Below are 23424 nucleotides of genomic sequence, written 5' to 3'. Positions count from 1 at the left end.
CTGGGGGGGGGGGAGAAAAAGAAAAAAAACACAGAGACGGCCACTGGTGGTAGGGACACTCACACCAGAAGCTCACCTGTCCGCCAGGCTGCCAAACACGGCGGCCCCCAGCAGCACCCCGGCCATGTAGATGGACTGAGCCAAGTCACGGAGGGTGCGGGCCTCACACACCAGATCCCACTGCAAGGAGAGTGGGACACTGAGCCCTGGCCTTAGGTAGCAGCCCCCCGCCCCAAACGGCTCCCTCTGACCTCCATCACGATGGTGGACGGGAAAACGCTGCGGTCATAGACCCAGCCGTCCTTGCAGTCCTCGGTGGCCACCCCATAGACCGAAGTGTTGGGGCTCAGAAGGGCCCACTGAGGCTCTGTGAAGCGCCGGCATGGCTCAGGGACCCCATGCTGGTCAAGGGGTATGGTGGCCCTCAGCCAGGCCCCCGAGTCGTTGGTGGTGGCCCCTGTGTGGTTGGCGGGAAGCTGGCAGTGATGGGGGACCGCAGCAGCCGTGAAGTTCTGGAGGAAGTTGTGGCAGGCCAGCAGGCCACAGGGCAGCAGCAGCAGGGCCGTGTAGATGAGCTGGAAGCGGCCCACCCCGCCCAGGGTGTCCAGCAGGTCCGTGAAGGCCATGGCCGTGGGCCTGACCCGAGGCCCAGCCTGCCCCAGGCCTTATGTAAAGGGACAGGGGAGGGGCTTTGGAGGCGGAGGACCAGGCCAGGGGTGAGGACCAAGATGCCCTGTGTGCCTCAGCTCAGAGGAGTCTGGTTACACCTCACTGGAAGTCTTGAGTGTCCCCACATCTTCGGGCTCCCCGCCCCTGGGCCTTTCTTCCTGCCTCCCTCCATCTCTCACCTTCTGAGTTGGACAGGTGAGGAGTCCCAGAAAGCTGCCTCCCAGCCACAGCCAAACCCGCAGGCCCAGCCGCCCTGCCCCTCCCTCCCTGCCCACCTGCACCCTCGCTTCAGGCTGTCATGAGGCTTGAGCAGCCCTGACTCTGGCCTCAAAATGCGTGGGACCAAGGTCTTGTCACTGTGTTTCAAACCACGGTCGGACCTGTGAGTGCTTTGTAGATCAGAGTCACAAATAAGGGGGTGACAGTAATTATGGCTGCTCGCCCTTCCCCCACTCCATGAGAGTCAGGGAGTTGGCTGCACAGCTGATGTCGGGGAAAAGTCCAGGCTGGGGCTGGGGCTCAGCGGTAGAGCGCTCGCCTAGCATGTGCAGGGCCCTGGGTTCGATCCTCAGCACCACATAAATAAATAAATAAAATAAAGGTAAATAAATAAAATAAAGGTATCGCGTCCAACTACAACTAAAAAACAAATATTTTTTTAAAAATGCCCCAATAGAGCTGGCTGCAGTGGCGAATGCCTATCGTCCCAGAGACTCGGGAGGCTGAACCAGGAGGATTGCAAACTCAAGGCCAGCCTGGGCAACTCAGTGAGACCCTGTCTCAAGATAAAGAATAAAAAGGGCTGGGGTTCCATCCCCAGTACCAAAAAAATAAAATAAAAATAAAAAAAAAATAAAGCCCAAATAGGGGAGTCAAGAGGAAGCCGCAGTCTCAGCCTCAAACCTGGAGTCTCTGAAGTTAGGTCCCCAGGTGACCCAGAACCACAGTGTCGCAACCCCTATAACAAGTGAAGCCCAACACAGAGGACCATGGAGGGCTGAGCAGGATGGGCCCAGAGACCTCCCACCTCGGCAGCCTCCGCATCTCAGTAATGAGGACAGATATCCAGGGAGGACCTGGCCTGGGAGCAGTCAAGAAGCAGGTGACACCTGCAAAGGCCTCCTCTTCCTCTCTACCCCACAGTAGCTGGAGGCAGCCCGACTTCTTGCTCCCTCACCCTGCGCCCTGGGGCAGTCTCCGTCTGTACCCTGCAGTCAGTGCTAGTTGGTGGCTGTCCCCTCTCCCCACTCTTAACTCTGGGAAGAACAGCAGCATCCCAGAGGCGCTGGAGCAGCTTATATAAGCTACAGGTGTGTGGGTCACAGGAGAGACCCACCCCAACCCCAGAGGACCTGAAGGAGGCTCTGTGCAGCTCCCTGGGGGGTGAGGTTTGTGCTAAGTATGGGTTTGGGTTTCAGCGGGAAACTGGCCTGGTGGATTTATGAAGGTAAGGCAAGGGTCAGGCCTCCGGGCTTCACAGTGCAGCCCTGTCCCTGTGCCAGGCCCTGGGCCTCATCCTCCCTGGCCTCCCAGGGCCATAGGTGACCCCACTCGGATGCCCTGCACTCACTCCAGCAACGGGTGAGCTTGTGGCCAGGAGCTGTCCCCCTGCTAAGGCTTCCTGCCGCCCTCCCGGCAGCAGACTGGGGAGAAACACACTCCAGAGACAAATGTGGGGCCTTTTCCTTTATTATTTGGGGTTTCTCTGTGTGGAAACATGGGACCTCCCTACCCCACGCCCAGTGCCTCTGTATCACATAACCAATCCCCCAGTCCCTGAAGAGTCCCCTTTAAAATTGTCAATATAAAAAAAGGACAGGAGGAGGGGGGAAGGCCCGACCACCCTCCAGGCTGGCTGGCTCCTGGTGGGCAGGGCTGGGAGGCGTGGGCTGCAGGCATTGGCTTCTGCACAGAAGGCACAGGAGATCCCAGCCCAGGGGCTCCCCCAGCAGGAAGGGGACCTGCATGCCTGACACCTGGGGTGCAGGTCGCAGAGATAGTGGTTATAAAGTCAGCAGGTGAGGCCAGGCGGGTGGGGAGACACATGAGGATGCTGGAGGAGTGGGGCTGGGATCGTGGCTCCCTGGCCGCCCAGCACTGAGGCAGGAATAAGCAGAAAGCTGCCCTCCTGGCTTGGCCATGGGAAACGGGCAGGCCCAGGGGAGTCCATCGTGATCCCCTGGCTGGGGATAGAGGGAGGGCCACATAGTTCTGCCCAGAGCTGGTGAGCAGTGGAGGCTGGGAGGAGCGGGCAAGAGGACCAAGGCGCCTTCTTGCTCCAAGGAAGGCATGTGCGGCTGGCGTGACCTGCTGTGGCATGGTGGGACGACTCGGCCTGGAAGACGCGGCTTGACAGACGAGGGTAGAAGGGAGCAGCAGGGTGCTGGGCCCCCGCCTCATGCAAACATGGTCAGCTGTAACCACTGCAGAAGGAGGGAAGGCCGTTGGGCCAGGGCTGTGGAATCGGCTGCCTGAGTTTCCCTCCTTACCTGGACCCCTATGACCATGCCCCGACCCCATGGCTCAGAAGCCATTTCTTTACCACTTCTGAGGTTCGCTCCTGGGGAACTGTTTCCTCACTTCCTCTATCTCTGGGAGATAGAGCTGTTGGTCCCACTGAGGCAAAGCCTCCGGCTCCTGCCCCAGAATCCAGACACCCCCACCCCAGCTCCCAGGACTCAGGCTGCCCCTTCTTGAAGACTGGCTCCAAGGGCCAGGAAGGGACAGGAGAACACGGGTCAGGAAAGAAAACCACTGCCACCAACCCTTCCCCCCGACCCAGGGAGAGTCCCACCTTAAATAGGTCAAAGGTCACAACTCCATCCAGATCTGTGTCCAGAGTTTTGAAAAACCCTGTGTGTTCAAGAAAAGATGACACGGGGCTGAGAACTTTGTGCACAGCCAAGCCTGCCTGACCCCCATTCCCCCTAACGCACCAAGCTGTCACCCCTTGAAGTAGGAAGGGACTCTTCCTGCCCTCCCTCCCTGCTCTCCACGCACTCAGCCTCTGGGTGACCAAATACAGGGCCCTCGTGGGCTCCAGATCTCAGCCTCCAGCTCCTGAGACGGTACTGCTGGCACCGGCCATCATCCGTTCCCACCAGCTCACAAGGGACGCATTTGGGACACAGCTGGAGGGAGGAGCCTGTTGGGACACTCACGGAACATGGTCTCCAGTCGCACCAGGCAGCACACGAAGTTGTCAAAGTCCACGGCCAGGTCAGGCTCGGAGTACCGGGTGATGATGAGCTCGTACAGTTTTTTGTTGAGCTTGAAGCCTGTGGAGAGAAGCAGGTGAGGGCCGGGGAGTCAGGGAAGGGTGGGCCTTCTCTTCTCAGGGACAAGGGGCACAAGGACCTCTGGGCAGGGCCAGGGACTGGGAGGGGCTGGGCAAGTAAGAACCAGTCTCAGGGGGCACGCTCAGCCCCGGACAGGCCAGAGAATCAGGAGTTGGCCAAAGAGGGGTGTGGTCTGGTGGTTCTGATGCCCTGGCCTCGTCCTCAGGCAGCTCTCACAGGAGGCCTGAAGCCTGGCTCTGCCCTCCCTGGCACTGTGTCCTAAGGCCGGTCACTTTTCCTTTGGAGCCTCACTTTCCTCACATGCCCAACAGGGGTAATAAGAGACTCTGTCCTTTCTTGGCTGCAGTGAGGAAGAAAGGACAGATATGCTGATAATGTACTTAGAAACCACGGGGGAAAGGCCAAAGATGGCTGGGACCACATCCCCACAGCTCTGTGTCACCACCCCAGGGAGGAGGGCCAGGGGTAGGGGCTGCCCTGGGCCTCACCTGCAGACTCGATGGCCATCCGCATCTCGTAGGCGCTCATGCTGCCCGACTTGTCCAGGTCAAACTTCCGGAAGATGGACTGTGGTGGGGGCAGAGGGTGGGGACCAGTGAGTCACCCGGCTCTTCCTGCCCACCCCCAGGGTTGCTGAAGGGGACCAGGAGGGGAGGAGCCCACAAGGGTGGGCTGCTGGGACATGTGGGCTCAGGGGTGGGAAAGAGCTGGCAGTGGCAGAGCCTCCGTGGAGGGCTGTCCCCTGGCCTGCTCCTGCAGTGACCGAGGCTGCACGGGGAAGGCGAGGACCTGCCGGGGGCACGTACCAGGTAGTTCCGGATGCGGTTCCACAGGATGTTGAACTCCACCAGGCCCAGCTTCCCGTTGCCGTCGCGCTGGGTGGTTGTTAAGAAGGCAGCTCCACAGCTTAGAGCTGGCATGGGAGGGGACACTGGGGGAAGGGGAGACTGGCCAAGAGAAGGCAAGGTGACTGGGGGGAGCCATAACCAGGCTGGCTGTGTTCAACTGGGCGGGGAAGGGTGCAGAAAAAGCTCGGCCTTAGGGTCAGCTGTGGACCCAGGCTTTGCTCCAGCTTCCACCTGACTCAAGACTGTGCCTCGGTCTCCCCCTCCCAGGAAGGCTTTGAACATGGGCACTGGGGTGTCCACATACCCCCTAGCTTTGTCTATTCTCTGGGCATTCCTGGGACAGTTCACCCAGCCACTTTCTGGTGCCCATATTCCCTGACTCCAAACAACAGCAGACGGACTGAAGGATACGTCCATGAGGTTCACCATGCTGCGGCACGACTCCAGGCTGAAGCCCTTGGTCCGAAGGTCTTTGTCTGCAAGAAAAAAACAGTTCCAGCCCCTCAACCTGCTGAGCTTCCTGTGCCCACCCCACACTGGGAGCACTGAGCATTCGGAGGCAGGGAGGCACTAGTGTCGCCTGTGGGTACACAGGCCAGCAGAGTGAGTGGGGTGTGGTGGCTTCATCATCAGATAAACCAGGGCAAAGTGTTTTAGCAGTCAGGCTGGTGTCCCCAAAGCCCATCGGCACCCAGTGATCGTCCCATGAGTGATGAGCAGAAGAGAAAGAAAGTGGAGAGAAAGACAGAGCGGGTGGGGTCTGCTGCAGGCCCCAGAGGTCAGCAGAGGTTGCTAGAAGAGTGGGAGGGAGAGGGGTTCTGGATACAGGGAAGCGCGGGGACAGAGGTCGGAGGCAGCGAAGGCAGGACTGGGGCACCAGGCCCCGTGCAGCCAGGCTGGACAGCCAGCCACTGCCTTCTACCGCGTGCTCCAGCGGGTGAAGCCAGCTGTGCTCTGCTCCCCAGGCCACTGGGCCTGGCCTGGGGTGCATCTTGGGAAGAAAGGACGCCTTCCCCTTGGTGCTGGAGCATGGCTGTCCTCCAAATCCCACCAGCACACAGAGCTCAAGCAGGGGAACGGGGCTTGGCAGGATGGAAACAGTGGCAAGCTGGGCTCAGAAAGGAAGTGGACCCCCCCAGCCATAGGTCAAGGGGTGGGGTTCCGCTGAGTGTGGGGGCAACGGCCTGGATTCTGATGCTTGAAGACAACCAGGGGCAGGACATGGGGTGAGAGCAGCTGCTGGGGACCCTCACGTTTGCTAATGATCCTGTTGAGGATGGTCTGCAGCTCTCTGACACTGATCTCCTGGTCCTGAAGGGAGAGGGAGGGTGGTACCAGCTCGAGAAGGGCTGCCCCCCGCCCCCATCCCGCCCCATCCCCACCCCACCTCCACTCCAGCCTACCTTCCCTGCCAGCTGCCTGAAGAGGGACTTGAAGTTCTCATCGATCTCCTCTTCTGAGAGCACTTGCTGGACGGAGAAAGGAGGGAACAGGTGAGGGGTGCCCCAGCCTTGCCCATGGGGACAGCTGCTCAGCTAGGGTGGGAGCGCTCACGGGACACATGTCACCTGGCCTCCCAAGCAAGCCTCACTCTTCTAGTCTGTGAAATGGGGATCTGCCCCCTGCCCAGGAATCTTGGGGCCTGAATGACAGGGACACAGTCCAGCTCAGCGATGAAAGGTGGGAGTCCAGGTCCCTGCTGTACAACCTGGGCAAGTCCGTCAACCTCTCTGAACTTGAGTTTCCCTTCCAGGGGGTTATCATGAAAGGACTCAGACAGGGGTGTTGCAGGGAAGAAATGACCCAGATAAAGTGTCGAGCACAGCCGCAGCACGGGGACACAGGGATTATGCACCATCATCCTCACAAACAGTAAAGTGCTAGGGAGATGACGGATTGGCCTCGCTCTTATGGCTCCTATGAGGAGCCAGCAGAGGCCCAGGACACAGGATGCCCACGTCCCCATCATAGGCCCAGGGGAGGGAAGGAGGGAGCCGGTGCCTGGTGGGGTGGCCACACACCTCATCAGGGAGGTTAGCCTGGATCTGGTCGTCCAGCTCCCTGCAAAATGGAGAGAAAGAAGGACCAGTCAGGGGGCGTGGAGGGCCTTCAGGGGAAGGTGGGAGAAGGCAGTGGGGGACTCACTCTGTCCCAGCACTCTTCTCAGAGAAGAAGCGCAGCACGAAGTCGCCCTCCTTATTGGGCTCAAAGGTAGATGGCACCACCACGTACTCCCCGGGTGGAAGGCGGAAGCGGGTGCTGACCTCCCGCAGGTTGATGAACTGCTCCGATCGCGCCCGGGATGAGTTGGCCAGGAAGAAGTCGCGCTTCAAGTGCACAGCTGGCTGGCCCACCAGCTAGCAGGAGGGAGAGGGAGCAGGGCTGCAGCACCCTCAGGAGCCACCCCAGATCCCAGCCCAGGCCTCAGGGAGGGGCTGAAGAACAGGGTCATGGCTCATCACTTATAGCCCACGTGACCCTGACAAGTCACGCTGAGGAGCAGCTAAATGCAAATAAGGTACATTAAAATACTATAACACCACCTGAATATCTTTCTCATTATCATCACTGGGGGCTTTCCCCACGTTGGATTCTGCAGGCACTTGGCAGGTGGCACCTCACTGAGTGTCCACAATGGCCCTGAAGGCAGTGCCATTTTACAGACACAAATACCAAGGCTCAGAACTTCAACAATTTGCTCAAGGGGACAGACCACGCAGCCCAGCCCACGCCCTGCTCCCGACAGACTGGCGGGCCAGTGCAGACTTGGTGCGAACATCAGGACCTGAAGCCTCACGCGCACAAGACCCACCGGGGCTCTGAGGACTAGGGTTGAAATCCAGCCCTCCCCCCACCTGCTCTGACCCTCAGGAGAGCAGTGACTGCTCCACCTGCTGAACAGTCAGGGGAAGCACTTTCCAGGTAAAACCAGGTCACATCTCCGCTCTATGCAGGGGCAGGTTTGTCACTATGCTGCCCGTGTGGGCCCATCAGGCAGGGTGTGTTCTGGGGCAGGTGGATTCAGGTGAGTCAGGAGCCACACCTACCTCCGGAGGGACCTGCAAGAGAGGTAGGGTAAGGGAGAGGTGGTTGGTGCAGGGGTGGGGACAGGGTGCACTCTGGGCAGAGGTCCTGAGTTCCTAACAGGAGGGAAGGGATGAGGAGACTGGTGACAGGGCTCTGGGCCTGGAGCCAGCGATGATCCAGACCTGTTGGCACACACAGAGTGACCTCAGGAGGGAGGGCCCAGGCAGGGGTCCTGTCCCTGGCACACCCTGGGCCTCTGCTCTGAATCAGGCCTCCAGAATAGTTGCCAGGAAGGCCAACCACAGTGTCTTAAGGCCTGGGGACACTGGAGGCCCACACCTGTCTGTTGCCAGGGGATCTGGGTATGGGCTAAGTCTGTGGCCTTCCTTTACCCTGGCTGGGTAGATCCGGAAGTTTCTGACCCTGTCTTGAACACAACAAGCAGGGTGAGCCCTGTGATTATACCCAGAAGGTATAATCACAAATGACAGGCACAGCCTCTCTCTGAGCAGGCCTCCCTCTCCTGGTCCTCCACACCGGCTCTGCTCACACACTTCTGAGGCATGGGGTTTCCTGACCCCCAAGATGGCCCACTTATTTCTGAAGTTGAGCCGAAGTCTGGCCCCGAAAGCTGCCATCCAACTGTCAGTCAAGCCAGCTCCTTCTTCCTGTGGGCAGCATCCCACTCTCTGAAGATGAAGGTAAATTCCAGAACCTTCTCTTCCTGGAGACAACCATCTTACTTGCCTTCCTCCTGCCTTACTAGATGAATTTTAGGACCTGCCTGCAGCTGAGGGGTTTGGCTGGTGCCTTCTGGAGGCTCCCCCTAGGGCCACCAGCCTCATGGTGTGGCAGGGGGCAGACAAGGCAGGGTGGAGACCTCGGGCGACCCCTGGCGGAGATCTCGTGAGGCGGGACGACCGGCTCGGTGGCTCAGCGCCAATAGGGGACTCACCTCGTAGACGGCGAAGCCGATGGTCTCCATGTCGCGGCCGAAGCGGCGCTCGCGGCGCCGGTGCTTCTGCATGAGGGCCAGCACGAAGCTGCAGCCCGACTCGCGACTCCCGTAGTCATCTTCGTCGTCCACCTCCTCCAGCCGGATCTTGAACTGGGGGTTCACCCAGAAGGTGGCTGCAGGAGAGGAGGTGGAGCTCAGAGGCAGGGCAAGAGCAGAGAGGCCCTCAGAGCCTCACCCCTGCACCCGGGCATCCCTCCTTAATCCATCAATTGTTACTAAGTATCCATTATGTGCCAGGTGACAGGCACAGTTGAGGGGGCAGACACCATCCTGGATCTCAAGGGCTCCTGTTCCAGAGCAGATCAGGTCGATTAATAGTTCAGTTAAAAAAAAAAAAAAAAAAAAGAGCAAGCTAGGGTTGGCTGGAGAAGGTGAGGGTACGCTGAAGAATCAGAGCTGGGACCAGGCGACAAGTGCAAGCCAGGCCGAGGGAGCTCCAGGAACAGGCGGCAGGAGCAAAGGCCACTCCCCGCCACTCTGCCCTCACTCCCCGATGACAAACATCAAGTGAGGCTCCAGCGAACACCAGGGATCCTGGCAGGTGGCAGAGGTGGGCAGGAGTCGGGGGACAGGCCAAGGTGAGTAGATGGCATCAAAGAGCAAAAGGCCCCACCAGAGGGCTGGTGACGGGGAGGGTGTGACTGGATTATTATTCTAAAAGGTGACTCGAGCTGGGCAAGGAGGGGCACGCCTGTAATTTCAGCGGCTCTGGAGGCTGAGGCAGGAGGCTGGTGAGTTCAAAGCACTAAACTACTCAGTGAGACCCTGTCTCTAAATAAAGTACAAAATAGGGCTGGGGATGTGGCTCGGTGGTCGAGTGCCCCTGAGTTCAATCCCCAGTACACCCCACCCAAAAAAAATCAATTAAAAGGTGACTCAAGCAACTGTATGTGCAGTGACTTAAAGGAGGACAAGAGAGAAAGCAAGGGTCCGACAGGAGGTCACAGACAGCCAACAAAGATGACAACAGTGACATTTAGTGTCTAGTGAGTTAGCTGACTAGGGAGTTAGCTGCCAGAACAAGCCTTTTACCAGAGCAACAGAGCCTGCAGGGAATGTGCGACACTTCTGTCTAAAGGCACTAACAGGCCTCGGCCTCCTAAATTCCTTCCCTCCTAAATTAACAACAATCAAAACGATAACACATAACAAGTGTTGGTGGCACGTGGAACATTCAGCCTCACACACCAGCTGTGGGAAGGAAAAACCGGGTAGCTACTGGAGAACAGTCTGGCAGCTTCCTAAAGGGTGAGCACAGAGCTACTAGGGTCACCTCTAGGAACAAAACGCATGTCCACATCAAGGTGTGAGCATGACTGTTCAGAGCAGCACCACTTAAAACAACCAACAGTCCATCCATCCATGAGAGAATATACCAAAATGATAGAATAGTATTTGACAGTAAAAAGAAACAAAGTAGCCTGTCTTGGTGGCCCAAGCCTATACCCCAGAGATTCAGGCAACTGAGGCAGGAGGATCATAAGCCTCAGCAACTTAGTTAGGCCCTGTTGCAAAATAAAATAAATAAAAATAAAAAAGGAGGGGCTGGAGTTGTGGCTCAGTGGTAGAGTACTTGCCTAACATGTGAGGCCCTGGGTTCGATTCTCAGCACTCCATTTAAATAAATTAATAGAATAAAGATCCATCAACATCTAAAACAAAATTAAAAATAAAAAGGAACAAAGGACCAATACATGCTATGATGTGGATGAGCCTGAAAACTGTTATGCTAATTGAAAGAAGCCAGTCACAAAGGAACATGTGTATTTCCACTTATATGAAATATACAGAACATGCAAATTCTGAAGAGGAAGAAAGTGGTTGTGAGAGGCTGGGAGGGACAGTTGAGGAGGGTGTGGCTTCTTTGGGGGATAATGAAATGTTCTAAAGTTGATGTGATGGTTTGCACAATTTTGTGAATACACTAAATGTCACGGAATTGTACACTTTAAATGGGTGAATTATATACAAGAATTCTCAATAAAATTCTTTTTTGTTTTGTTTTTGTTTTTTAGTACTGGGGATTAATGCAGGGGCGCTTAACCACTGAGCCACATCCCCAGCCCTTTTTATTTTTTTTAAATTTAAACACGGGGTCTCAATAAGTTGCTTAGAGCCTCATTAAATTGCTGAGGCTGGCTTTGAACTTGCTATCCTCCTGCCTCAGCCTCCTGAGTTGCTGGGATTACAGGCATGGGCCAAATACCAAGGAAGTTTATCACCAAAAGCCTCCCTAAAAGAAATTAAAAGAAATATATTTCATGCAGATATTAAATGAGCTCAGATGAAAGGTCTCAGAATGGAGAACAAAAAAAAATTATTATGCAGATACTCCAAACACACGAGGATTATCTCAAATAATGATGATGATGATGATGATGATGATGATGATGATGATAATGTTTAATTTCTATCAGGAAAAAAAATGTTTGGAATTTAAATACTAGCTTGCCAGGAGCGGTGGCACATGCCTGTCATCCCAGTGCATGGGAGGCTGAGGCAGGAGGATGACAAATTCCAGGACAACCTCAGCAATTGACCAAGATCCTATCTCAAAATAAAAAAATAAGAGTAAAAAGGACTCAGAATGTTGCTCAGTGGTACAGTATGCTGGGCTTCAGCACCAAAAATGATAATAATAACAAAATTAAACAATTTAAAAAAGAGTGAACCCAAAGGGGGGGGAAAAACTGGAATTGCTAGACTAACACTGGCTGAAATACACTTGAAAACAAAAAGAATTATTAGAAATGAAGGTAGTCACTAGATAACTAAAAAAATGTTTCTTTCCCTAGGAGCTTACAACAATTCTAGACTCAATATTCCTACTCTCATAGTTCAAAATACATGAGTGCTCACATTAAAAAATTCAAGATAATGAAGTAAGTTTTTGATTTATCAGGTCATGAAATAAAGTCCAAAATAAATCAGAAGACAGAAGAAATGAGATAACAAACAACGATGACGACAAAAAAAAAAATCATTTTGTACAAAGGATCAACAACATCAAAAATCATTTCTTTGTAAAGGCTAATACTGATGAACTTCACAAGACTGGGAGGAGGGAATGGGAATAGGAAAGACCCCTAGACTGAATCAGAGATAACTTTCCGATGTTCATATATGAATATGTGAAACTCCACATCATGTTCAACCACGAGAATGGGATCCTAATTAGAATAAGTTATACCCCATGTATGTATAGCATGTCAAAATGTGCTCTACTGTCCTGTATATTTAAAAAGAACAAAAAAATTAAAAACCCCAAAACTTCACAGGATTAATAAAGAGTATAAGCCAGCCATGGAAGCTCATACCTGTAATACCAGCAACTTGGGAGGCTGAGGCAGGAGCATTGCAAGTTTGAGACCAGTCTCAGCAACTCAGCAAGGCCCTAAGCAGCCTCATGAGGACCTAAGAGAGACCCTGTCTGTCTTAAAAAAAATAAAAAGAACTGGGATGTGGCTCAGTGGCAAAGCCCCTTTGGGTTCAATCCCCAGTACCAAAAAAAAAGTGCAAATACACAATACTATGATTAAAAAAATGCAGAACATTATTACAGATGAGATCTAAGAGTATATTAAGGATAACTTTGCACTAATAACTTTGAAAATAGATGCAAAGGATAAATTCTTAGGAAGTATAACCCATCAAAATAAGTTCAAGGGGGCTGGGGCTATAGCTCGGTGGTAGGGCGCTTGCCTAGCTTGCTCAGGCAAAAATAAACAACAGCTAAAAAAAAAATAAAAAATTAAAGTTCAAGAAGAAAAAAAAAAAAAACCTGAACAATCCTAGAACCATTAAAGATATTCAGTATCAAAAATCAATCTTCACATAAAAAAAGGAACAGGCCTGACAGCCTTACAGACAAGTTCCACCAAACATTCGGGCAACAGATCATTCCCACCTTATGTAAACTCTTCTAGAAACAGTTCACTTAGCAAGACAAACAGCACCAATACCAGAATGATCAGAAGGAGAAATCAGCAGATAAATCTCATTCACAAACTTGGGTGTAAAACTATTGTACAGAAAAGTTCTATCAGGTTCGTGTTTATGGGACGTGGGGATGGAGCCCAGGCCTCCTGCATGCTAGGCAGGTGCTCAGGTGCTCCACTGAGCCACACCCCCAGCTCTTATTCTTTTTTTTTTTTTTTTTTTTATATATTTTAGTTGTCAATGGATCTTTCATTTCATTTATTTACTTATATGTGGTGCTGAGGGTGGAACCCAGGGCCTCACGCATGCCAGGCAAGCGCTCTACCCCAGCCCCCTAGCACTTAAATCTCGAGCAGAACTTCTCATAAATCTATAAGAATTAAATCAATGTGTTATTGGCGGAAGGATAGGCCAAGGGACAGAAAGGTGAGCCCAGAAACAGCCCCATGATACGTGGGAACTCAAGGATGGCACTAGCACTGCAAGGAAAGGCGGGCCTTCTCAGCCACAGTGCTTATGAATTTGGGGAAAAACTGAAGTGGAATTCCTGCAAGAGAAGAATGCTTCGGAAGAGAGGGCGGCGGGCTGTGCGGAGAAAGCTGGAGGGTGCAGGAGGGTGCAGGGCAGGAGGACGGAGCAGCCCAGCCCTGGATTTGGTAAAGCCAAAGCTGTCAGGAAGGAAGCGACGTGTGGCAATTCCTGAGCAATTTTTCTTTGAAGGAGAGCAGAGACTTGGCAGCAAGAAAGTAGGGTCAAGGGGCTGGGGCTGTAGCTCAGTGTCGGAGCACTTGCCCAGCATGTGTGAGGCACTGGGTTCAATCCTCAGCATCACATAAAAATAAATAATGGCATTGTGTCCATCTACAACTACAAAATAAGTTAAAAAAAACAAGAAAGAAAAGAAAGAAAAAAAGTAGGGTCAAGAGAGGGTCACTTTCTTTTAATACAAGGGATTCTCCACAACAACACAGCAGTGAAAGGTGAGGGACAAAGGAACAAAACACTTCCTGGGGGAGGGAGAAGGGTTCTGCCACTGTCCCAGGGGGCGGCAGTGCAGACCTGCACAGGTACACACAGGGGGATGAAGGGGGCGGGTTGGAGGTGGGAATATGGGGAGCTGTCCTGGTGATGAGGTCTCTTTTCGAGAAAGTGCAAGGCCAGGTCCACAATGAGAGGAAGGCGGAGGAGGCTGAGAGTGGGAATGTGGCTAACTCACGGTGGCCCGGCTGAGACTGTGCAAAGTACTCATTTGAGGTTTGTGGCTGTGGATTTACAGGGAAAACGCCACCTCAGTTGTGTGATTTCTCTCCAGCCCCATCAGTGGCTCTGTGCCAGTCAGAGCCAGGTTCAGCTACGACTGTGCTTATGCCAGGCAACAGAAACCGAAGGAGAGAGAGACTGGGAAACTTTAGGGACAAGATGGAAATGATGACTACACCCTGGGTATGGAGAGAAGGTAAGGTGGGGGATGAAGACAGTGCCAAAATGGTGGGCTGGGAAGGAAACGGGCCAGTGTGGCCATTCCTGAACAATTTTGCTTCGAAGAGGAACAGGGACACATTGGCAAGGAAGTTGGGTCAAGAGAGGGTCCCTTGGTAGGTTCATAGGAACATGGAAGGGCCACCCATGTTCATGGATAGGCAGAATGAAGATTGTTAAAATGGCCATACCACCGAAAGCAATATACAGATTCAATGCAATCCCTGTCAAAATACCAATGACAGACTTTACAGAATTAGAAAAAAAGCAGTCCTAAAATTTATTTGGAAGAATAAAAGACTCAAAATAGCCAAAGCAATTCTAAGCCAAAAAAGCAATGCTAGAGGCATCACAATACCTGACTTCAAATTATACCACAGAACTATAGTAAAAAACAAGCAAACAAAAGAAACCCGTGCCGGGTACTGGCATAAAAACAGACACATGGGTACAGAATAGAAGGCACAGAGACAAACCCACACATCTACAGCCATCTGATCCTCAACAGAGGTGCCAAAAACATACACTGGAGAAAAGACAGCCACAATGGTGCTGGGGAAACCGGTTATCCATAGGTAGAAGAATGAGACCAGACCCTGCACAAAAATCAACAAACTGGATCAAAGACCCCAGAATTAGACCAGAAACTATGCAACTCCTAGAAGAGAATGTAGGCTCAGCCCTCCAGCCTATCAACATAGGCAAAGACTTTCTCAGTAGGACCCTAAAGCTCAGGAAATAATGCCAAGAGTTAATAAATGGGATGGCATCCAATTAGAAAGCTTCTGCACAGCAAAGGAAACAAGAATGTAAAGAGAGGGCTGGGGTTGTGGCTCAGTGGTAGATCACTTGCCTTGCTTGTGTGAGGCCCTGGGTTTGAATCTCAGCACCACATCAAAATAAATAAATAAAGATAATTGTGTCCATCTACAACTAAAAAAAAAAAAAAAAGAACGTAAAGAGAGAACCCACAGAATGGGGAAAAAAATCTTTGCTAGCTACCCTTCTGACAGGATTACTATCTAGAACACATAAAGAACTCAAAAAACTTAACCAGAAAAACAACCTAATGAATGAATGAATGGGCAAATGAATTAAACAGACATTTCTCCAAAGAAGAAATACAAATGGCTAACAAATATGTGAAAAATGTTCAATATCATTAGCAATTAGGGAAATGCAAATCAAAACTACACTGAGATTTCATCTCACATCAGTCAGAATGGCAGCCATTAAGGATACAAATAATAATAAATGTTAGAGAAGATGGGGAGAAAAAGGAACACTTTTACATTGTTGGTGGGATTGTAAATTAGTACAACCATTATGGAAATCAGCATGAAAGTGCCTCAAAGTCTAGGCATTGAACCACTATAGGACCCAGCTACACTACTCCTCGGTATTTATGTAAAGAATGAAAGTCATCTTCCTACAGGGGTACGTGCACACCCGTGTTCACAGCAGCATGATTTACAATAGCCAAACTATGGAACCAGCTTAGGTGTCCATCAATGGCTAAAGATAAAGAAAACATGGCATACACACACACACACACACACACACACACACACACAGTGGAGTCTTATTCAGCCATAAAGAAAAATGAAATTATGCTATTTGCAGGAAAATGGATGGAACTTGAGAACATTACGTTGAGTGAAACAAGCCAAACTCAGGTTAGGGGCCATATCTTTTCTCTCATATATTGAAACTAGAAAGGAAAAAGGAAAAAAGAGGTGGGGGACAGGGAATTTCATAAAAATCAATGGGAGATCAGTAGAACAGCAGAAAGGGGCCAGGAGGTGGGAGGAAGGGAGGGAGGTGGGATATGCCGGGAGTCATATTGGCCAAATTATATTGTTATATCAATGTGCATGTACAAACATGTAATGACCATTACCACCATTACAGACAACTAGAATGCACCAACAAAATAATACGGAGCCAGGCCCAGTGGCACACGCCTGTAATCCCAATGACTTGGGAGGATGAAGCAGGAGGATCACAAGTTTGAGGCCAGCCTCAGCAATCTAGTAAGGCCCTAAGCAATTCAATGAGACCCTGTCTCAAAATAAAAAATAAAAAGTATTGGGGATGTGTCTCAGTGGTTAAGTACCCCTAGGTTCAATCACTAGTACCAAAAGAAAACAAGAGGGGCTGAGGTTGTGGCTCAGTGGTAGAGCGCTCGCCTCACATGTGTGGGACCCTGGGTTCGATCATCAGCACCACATAAAAATAAATAAGTGAAATAAAGGTATTGTTTAATACCTTTATTAAAATACAAAATACAACTAAATTAAAATACCAAATACAACTAAAAAATAAATATTAAAAAAGAAAAAAAGTGGGAAAACAATGGTGGTTCAACAGATTCCACAGTTCCATGAGTCTGAGGACTGTGGAAGGAGGGAGCTGAGAGAGTTGGAGGGGGAGGGGACAGAGCAAGGTGATTCAGAGGCAAATAATTACTATGGTGGGGCTGAGCTAAGGTACAGGAAAAGGTTGCCACAGGTGAAATTGGCAAGGAACTGAGAGGCAAGACATGGACAGAGTCATCCATCTAAAAGCCCAGAGGTGAGAGAGCCAGGAGGCGGGGCTCTGGGAATGAAGAGCAGTGACCAGAAGGTGGCCAGGAGATGGCCAGGAGTCTTGCCCTCAGTAGCACCAGGGCTCTTTAGCATTGAGGAGGACATTTACTATTTTACTCTCAAAGCAAATTCTAGAGACCAGCAAACATGACCATGTCGCTTATGAGAGGAACCCGAGGCCCAGCAAGGTGACGAGTCTTGCCCTTCCCTGGCCACCCCCAGCACAGCCCAAGCTGTGCGCTCAGGCCACCTGGGTAGTTGCGGCAGCCCCCGGCAGTGCTCCCCCGCCGCCAGGTCCCCTCATAGAGTGTGGTGTTCCAGTTGCGGATCGTCCTGCTCTTGAGCGCGTCGGGCGTGAGGTTGCAGATCTCCAGGCGGGTAAACTCGCGCATGAAGTCACGGAATGACATCCTGGGGGTTGACGAAGGGAACCTCGCTCATTGTCCGGGTTTGTGGGGTTGGGAGGGAGGAGACATGGCCCAGGAAGGGTCAGGCCAAGAAGGGCTGCTCACCAGAACTCCCCATCCTCCATCTTGATCCGCAGCTGCTCCCGTTCATAAGAGTCCACGTTGTTCCACTCTGAGGAGCTGTGGGGAGCGGGGCACTGCCAGGGCTGGTGGACACTGACCTGCCTGGCCTCTGTCCCTGGGGCCTGTCCACCTTGGACTGTCTTCCCAAAGCCCAGGTCAGGAAGTCCTCCCAATTCCAGAGCATCCCCACAGGCTGGCCCAGGCCCTCATAGCCTACGCTTTATTGGGTCATTGCCCCAAACCCAGTCACATAAGAGGGGCCCCTTTGTTCAACTATGACTCCACCTTGGTCTGGCAGAGTCAAAAGCAGAAATGTCAGGGGCATCTAAGAAGCCTCCCACACCTCCCCAGACAGTCTCCACCACCCTGCCCCTCACCCGTCGCTCCAGGCTCCTGTCCACTCCACCTCGCCCCAGGGGTTCCGCATCCGGATCAGGCTCACCGTCTGGCCCTGGTAGTTCACCTGTTTCCCAGAGCACCCATCAGCACCGGCTCTCACTCCACCTTGCCCTACTCCACACCCAGCAGTACACCAGGGAACTGTCAGTAGAGCCACAGAGCTTGTCCCTCAGGAATTTACAGCCCAGGGAGGTAGCTGGGCACACGAAGTACAGTCAATCAGGGCACGAATTGATAAGCAGCTCGGGATGGTTTCCCAAGGGAGCAATAAGGTGCTGCAGAAGGTCAAAGGAGGAGCAAGCACCTCCCACTGCCCTGGTCAGATGCCAGGGAGGTAAGGACAGGCCAGAAGGGAAACACCCTGCAGGGCAGGCCCCACCCAGGGCAGTACCTGCTTGGCTCCAGTCACAGAGTATGCGTGGCCCTTCACCAGCTTCTTAAAGGTGATGGCCTCCATGTCCAGGACACTGGAGATCTGCAGAAAGACATGTGCTCTGTGGCTGGGGGCCAGTCCCCTCCTACTATTGCCGGTGGCAGGCAGGGGCCACAGTCCCATTCACTCCATCCTCACCTACGGCTGCTCCTCCTGAGGGTGGCGGTGGCTCCACTACCCCACCAACACCCGCCCCAGGTACCCCCACCAACACTGCCACTGGTATGGGCTAAGGCTGGCCAGATTTTGTGAACATGCACACACCCCCATATGTAGCCCTACAGGGACAGTGGGAGGGTAAGAGAGGAAGAAGGTCAGGATGGAGCCTATGGAGAGGGGGAAGGGGTCCAGATCACAGAGATATTGGGGTGGAGCCTGAGGTCAAAGACAAAGGAGATCTGGAGATGGTGGTGGGAAAAGTGGGACAGACAAGGGTGGGCATGGAGAGGAGAGGGAGGGGCTAGGAGTGGGGCAGACAGAGAGCAGGACAGATCAGGCTGGAGGCTAGGGAACTGGATCATGGATGGCAGGGCAAAAGGAGCAGGTGGGAAGGGAGCAGAGTGGATCCTGGGGAAAAGCTGAGGCCTGGGAATTGGGGGGAGATGGAGAGGGGATACCTGAACACCACTGGGCATGAGGTGGAAGACGGGGAGGAAGTGATGGATGACACTGATGTGCAGCCAGAGATGGTGCTGAGGTGAAGGGCAGGGGTCTGGGGCTAAATCAGGGTGGGGGCGAGGTTAGCATTGGGTGGGGAGAGGAAATTGATGGAAGAGTTGGATTACAAGTTGGATGCAAGGGTCATGGTGTGGGTGTCAGGCTGGGCACACTCACGTCAATGGAGCAGCCCAGCAGAGAGCCACGCTCCAACGCCTTGAGGATGATTTGGTAGAGGTCACTGGGTGCCTTGCGCAGCTCGTACCACTCGGTGACCCCGCCTGTGAAGTCCTCAAAGCCCTCGGAGGTGCTGCCTCCCGAAAGGGCCTCATAGCTGCCATTGACCCTGTGGGCAGCTCCAGGTCAGCACTGTGACATTGAGCAGGACCAGGTAAGAGGGCCAGGGTCCCCCACCCCCAGGGGTGGGGCAAGAGCTGTCCCCAGGAGCTCTGCTCACTTGGCATAGGCCTTCTCCAGCAGGGCGCTCCAGAACTCGTTGCCTTGGTCAGAGTGCACAAACAGCAGCTTCCCGTCCTTGGTGGGCAGCAGGTCATCCACGACCACATCCACCCACTCCCCAAACTGCCATAGCTGCAGGGAAGGAGACACAGTGAGTACCTGCTGTGGGATTCCCCCACGCCTGAGCTCCATCCTCAGTTTTGCTACTAACTAGATACATGATCTTAGATCACATATAGTAGATACTTATGCAATATATACATACTAGATACATACAAACTTGATGTGTACTAGGAATACATATACTGACATACACCAGATACATGTATACAGCCCTCTACATCTACAAGTTCCACATCCATGGATTCAACCAACTACAGACAGAAAATTGATTTAATTTTTTTTTTTTTTTTGCAGTGCTAGGGATGGAACCCTCATGCTACAAGAAGGCTCTACCCCAATCTGCGTCCCCAGCCCCCGAAATATTTTTTAATGCATTTGTGTTGAAAATGCACAGACTTTTTTCTAGTCATTCCTAAACAATACCGAACAACTATTTATATGGCATTTACATTGCCTTGGTATTGCAAGTCATCTAACATGTCTTACAGTATATAGGAGGATGTGGAAGATCTGTGTAGGTTATATGAAAATATTACATTTTTTTACATAAAGAACTTGAGCATCCATGGATTGTGGTGTCCATGGGGGTCCTGGAACCAGTCCCCTGCAGACATGGAGGGACAACTACACTGCACACGTGATCCTGGACAAGTTACCCTCTCCGAGCCTCAGTTTCTGTACCCATTAAAGGGAGCAGCAGTGCGTTCCTCACAGGAAGTTAAGCAAGATTATGCAGTCGTCTGTAGCTCACCATGGAAACAGGACAGACCTCCTCAGACATAGAGGGGGTGGAAAGCCATCTGGCCAGGGCTCTTCCCAAAACCAACTGCTTTTTAGGCCTTTTTAGGCCGTACCTCTACTCTCCCAGTTCTAGGCCGGAGTGTAGGGGTTAGTGCAATCCATATAAATATATTGAATGTGGACCCATACCCTCCAACCACTGATGGGAGGCCCGTTCACGCAGGAAAGGGTGGGGCTCAGACAGAAGCCAGAAGCTTCCCTGTGCTCCAGGCACAACAGTGGGGGGCGGCCCAAAACAATAGGAGGAGAGAAGGCGGGCCCAAGGAGCTGGAATTGATGGCGGGGAGTGTTACACGGACCAATAAGAGGCCAGGGAGGAGAGGATTGGATGAATGAGGGAAGGGGCGGGGCAGCCACGCCCCTGCGGACTAAAGCAGGGCAGGTGCGGCAGTCTGCCAAAGTGGCTCCGCAGAAGTTGGTATGGCAGCCACTTCTGTGCAAGTTGGGTAAGGGGCTCCCTAACTAGGCGGAAGGAGGCGACACCCAGGAGTCCTCCACACATGGCTGGGACCACCAAGGCAAGAGGGTCTCGACTACAGTTGCTGAGTTGTCTCTCCCAATTGGAGCTCATTGAGGATTCATTAGTGTGTCTGGAGAAAGGGTCCTGTCGCAAACGTCAAGAAAAGCTGGTTTAAACAGACTTAATCCTGAGCCTTTTCTGCTAGTCTGTGTCAGAGGTTGCCAAAGCACAGGAGCTGGAAGATGGGAGGATTGACAATTGGAGATGACCACCTTTCCCCCAGCACTCTTTTTTTCAGATGTGGAAACTGAGGTCCAAGTCGGGAAAGGTTTTTTCCCCACAAGGCATAATACAGAATTTCTTCTACTTTTCCAAACACTTTCTCCCTGCTCCTCAGAACCACCCAGGAAAACTGCCAGTTGAAATACCTGCCCAACTGTTTCACACATGACAGATCTGAGATGGCACTGAGAGGTCAAATACCTCTCAGAGGGAGGGCTGCCCCCGCAGGGTGTGGCCACTAGCCACCTTAACTTCGAGTGCGGTGGTCATCCTTCCATATATCCCCCAGCGCTTCCTTTTCCCCCTCCCCAGCGTGTGGGGGCCCTTCACCTGGAAATGGAAGATGCCCGCATAGCCATCCTGGAAGCTCTGGCCATGAGGAACCACTCGGTGCAGGAGGGTGTCATTGAGGGTGAGGGAGGCGATGGCAGCCAGCAGCCAACAGTCCCCTGGGATGGGAAGGACTCATGTCAGGCCTGTTCTAGGATCTGCCCCTGGGGGTGGGGAGGTGTGCTCATGGATATCCATGTTGAGGAGAACCTGGGATTCCCTGGATGGGGTGCCTATCAACTGCCCTTAGCTTACAGAAAAGACCCAGGAATCTGGGCAAACCAGCCCCAGTGCTGATAGCCAAAGCCTGTCTGGGCTTGCAGGAGGGAGGGGTTGGGGTAGAGCCCAAAGGAACGGGAACGGGAATAGGGAACTACTGTGGCAAAAACACCCAGACCTCCCCACCCCCGAGAGGCCTACCCAGTGCTCCCTGGCAGATGTCTGTGCGAGTAGCTCCATCCACGATGAACTGCGGATTTGACAGCATCTCCTACGAGACCCAGAGTCCTGTCCCTGAGCTGGTCCCTCCTAGAAACTGACACCCCACCACCAAGACCCCACTCCCCACCAGGAACCTGGTGTCCCATTCCATTCCTCACCCAATAAGAATCCCACCCAAGGATGGCCCTCTCACCGTGGGACGCTTCCACTTGATGCCATAGGTCTTAGAGGAGTTGGGACCTAGTTCCTTGTAGCCCAGGCTCTGGGGCACTGGTGGGAAGGCCTCATCTCGGAACAGGGCCCCACTCTGCAGGCATCGGGCCCGCAGCTGTTCATAATCCTGGCCCAGGTATTTGATGGCGTTCTCATGGCGGCCCAGGCCCAGCTCCTTGGCCCGTAGCTTCTGCACCTGGGCTGACACCCCAGTGCAGTACACGGGTGTGATGATCTCCTCTGCCATCCTGTGGTACAGACCAGCTCAGTACCCATGTCTGCCAGGACCAGAATCCAGCTCCTGCCTGCTAGTGCTGCTCTTCCACCTTTGCACACCTTATTCCCCAGACCCTGGTGTCCCCCGCCACTTCACTGCCCCCACAGCACTCAGGCTCTCTGCAGCCTCCCTAGGCTCCAGAATCCAGCAGAAGGCTCTGCAGTTCCAGGGTATGCTAACCACAACCTCTCCTCCTCCCCACTGCCATTGTTCTGGGCCTGCAGCTCTGTGGTCAGCCAGCCAGCCAGCCAGCCAGGTGGGGTAGGGTGGAGCCCTGAAGTAACACAGGGATCTGGGAAGGTGTGTATGGAACCCCGGGGAAGGTCTTTTTGATCCCGTTGGCCAGCCTGTAACCCCCTCTCCAAACTGGCCAGCACCTTGCTCACCGGCCCCTTTCTGGCTTGGGAAGTGAGAACTCCAGGCAGACGGCCCCCTCCACAGACCACCCGAAACCCACAGAGCTGCTAAATTCCAGCCCAGCCCCTGGGGACAGTAGTGAGTGCAGGATGGGGCGAGTGCCTGGGCTGTGCCGCTTCCCGAATCCTCTGCCCCTGACCCAGGCACGCCAAGGGCCCAAGTAAAGGCCATCTGAGGAGCCCCTCTGCCCCGGAGCAGTGGCCAGGGTGAGAATCGCGGCCAGCCACCCAACTCCTTACCTGGAGGAGGGGAGGTTGGGGGTCGCTGCGGTCCCAGCGGCTGGCTTCGCTGGTGGCAGCTCAGGGCAGGGCCCAACCAGGAAGAGCGCTCCTCCCCGCCCTCCTCCCGCCGCCCTCCTCCCTCCCTCCTTCTCCTCCTCCTCCTCCTGGGGCTCCTACCCCGCTTCCTCTCGACTCTCCCTTATCTCTCGGCCACCTTCTTTGACTATCTCTTACTCATGGTGTCTCCCCGCCCCTCCCTCCGCAGGCCCGGGCCAACTCCGCGTGAGGACAAATTAGCAAAAGGCAGAGTTGTCCCCGGGGGAAGGGCCCGCGCCTGTCGGGGTGGGAAGGGCTGGGCCCTGGCGGAAGGGCACTGCGGGGGCGGGGAGGGGAGAGGAGAGAGGGGACCCGAGGGCAGGGGGTATTTTTAACCGTGGGCAGCAGCTCGGGTTGCAGGGCCAGCGCCCACCCTCGCCGCCTCGGGCGGCACTCGGGGCGACCGGGCCGCGGCGGT

The 23424-nt window shown here is 53.4% G+C and overlaps 2 protein-coding genes across 6 annotated transcripts in view; both read right to left on the bottom strand.

The window, feature by feature from the left end:
• Nucleotides 1-891, bottom strand: part of LOC107136011 (solute carrier family 22 member 20) — a 17442-nt gene extending 16551 nt beyond the window's left edge. Inside the window, exons 1-2 of the mRNA XM_015478250.2 lie at nucleotides 252-891; nucleotides 77-180 (exon numbers count right to left, since the gene is read on the bottom strand). Coding sequence (XP_015333736.1) covers nucleotides 77-180; nucleotides 252-626 — 479 coding nt within the window. The 5' untranslated portion in view covers nucleotides 627-891. The remainder of the gene's footprint in view (nucleotides 1-76; nucleotides 181-251) is intronic.
• A 1451-nt stretch (nucleotides 892-2342) lies between these two features.
• The window catches only part of Capn1 (calpain 1), a 21366-nt gene continuing 284 nt past the window's right edge, over nucleotides 2343-23424 (bottom strand). For 2 of the 5 annotated variants that reach the window (XM_048789126.1, XM_048789125.1), the window contains exons 2-22: nucleotides 21976-22243; nucleotides 21762-21831; nucleotides 21342-21460; nucleotides 19344-19477; nucleotides 19064-19232; nucleotides 18188-18271; nucleotides 17775-17860; nucleotides 17380-17454; nucleotides 17118-17278; nucleotides 8799-8974; nucleotides 7864-7875; nucleotides 6962-7173; nucleotides 6838-6877; nucleotides 6220-6285; nucleotides 6070-6127; nucleotides 5228-5292; nucleotides 4775-4843; nucleotides 4457-4535; nucleotides 3831-3947; nucleotides 3464-3522; nucleotides 2343-3092 (exon numbers count right to left, since the gene is read on the bottom strand). In XM_048789126.1, coding sequence (XP_048645083.1) covers nucleotides 3066-3092; nucleotides 3464-3522; nucleotides 3831-3947; nucleotides 4457-4535; nucleotides 4775-4843; nucleotides 5228-5292; nucleotides 6070-6127; nucleotides 6220-6285; nucleotides 6838-6877; nucleotides 6962-7173; nucleotides 7864-7875; nucleotides 8799-8974; nucleotides 17118-17278; nucleotides 17380-17454; nucleotides 17775-17860; nucleotides 18188-18271; nucleotides 19064-19232; nucleotides 19344-19477; nucleotides 21342-21460; nucleotides 21762-21831; nucleotides 21976-22242 — 2145 coding nt within the window. In that variant the 5' untranslated portion in view covers nucleotide 22243 and the 3' untranslated portion in view covers nucleotides 2343-3065. The other 3 variants (XM_015478249.2, XM_015478248.2, XM_048789128.1) reach the window with 3 other exon arrangements.

This window comes from Marmota marmota, unplaced genomic scaffold, assembly GCF_001458135.2.
Source record: "Marmota marmota marmota unplaced genomic scaffold, marMar, whole genome shotgun sequence".
In the NCBI taxonomy this organism is placed as follows: domain Eukaryota; kingdom Metazoa; phylum Chordata; class Mammalia; order Rodentia; family Sciuridae; genus Marmota; species Marmota marmota.
This window is presented reverse-complemented; position numbering and strand designations above follow the sequence as displayed.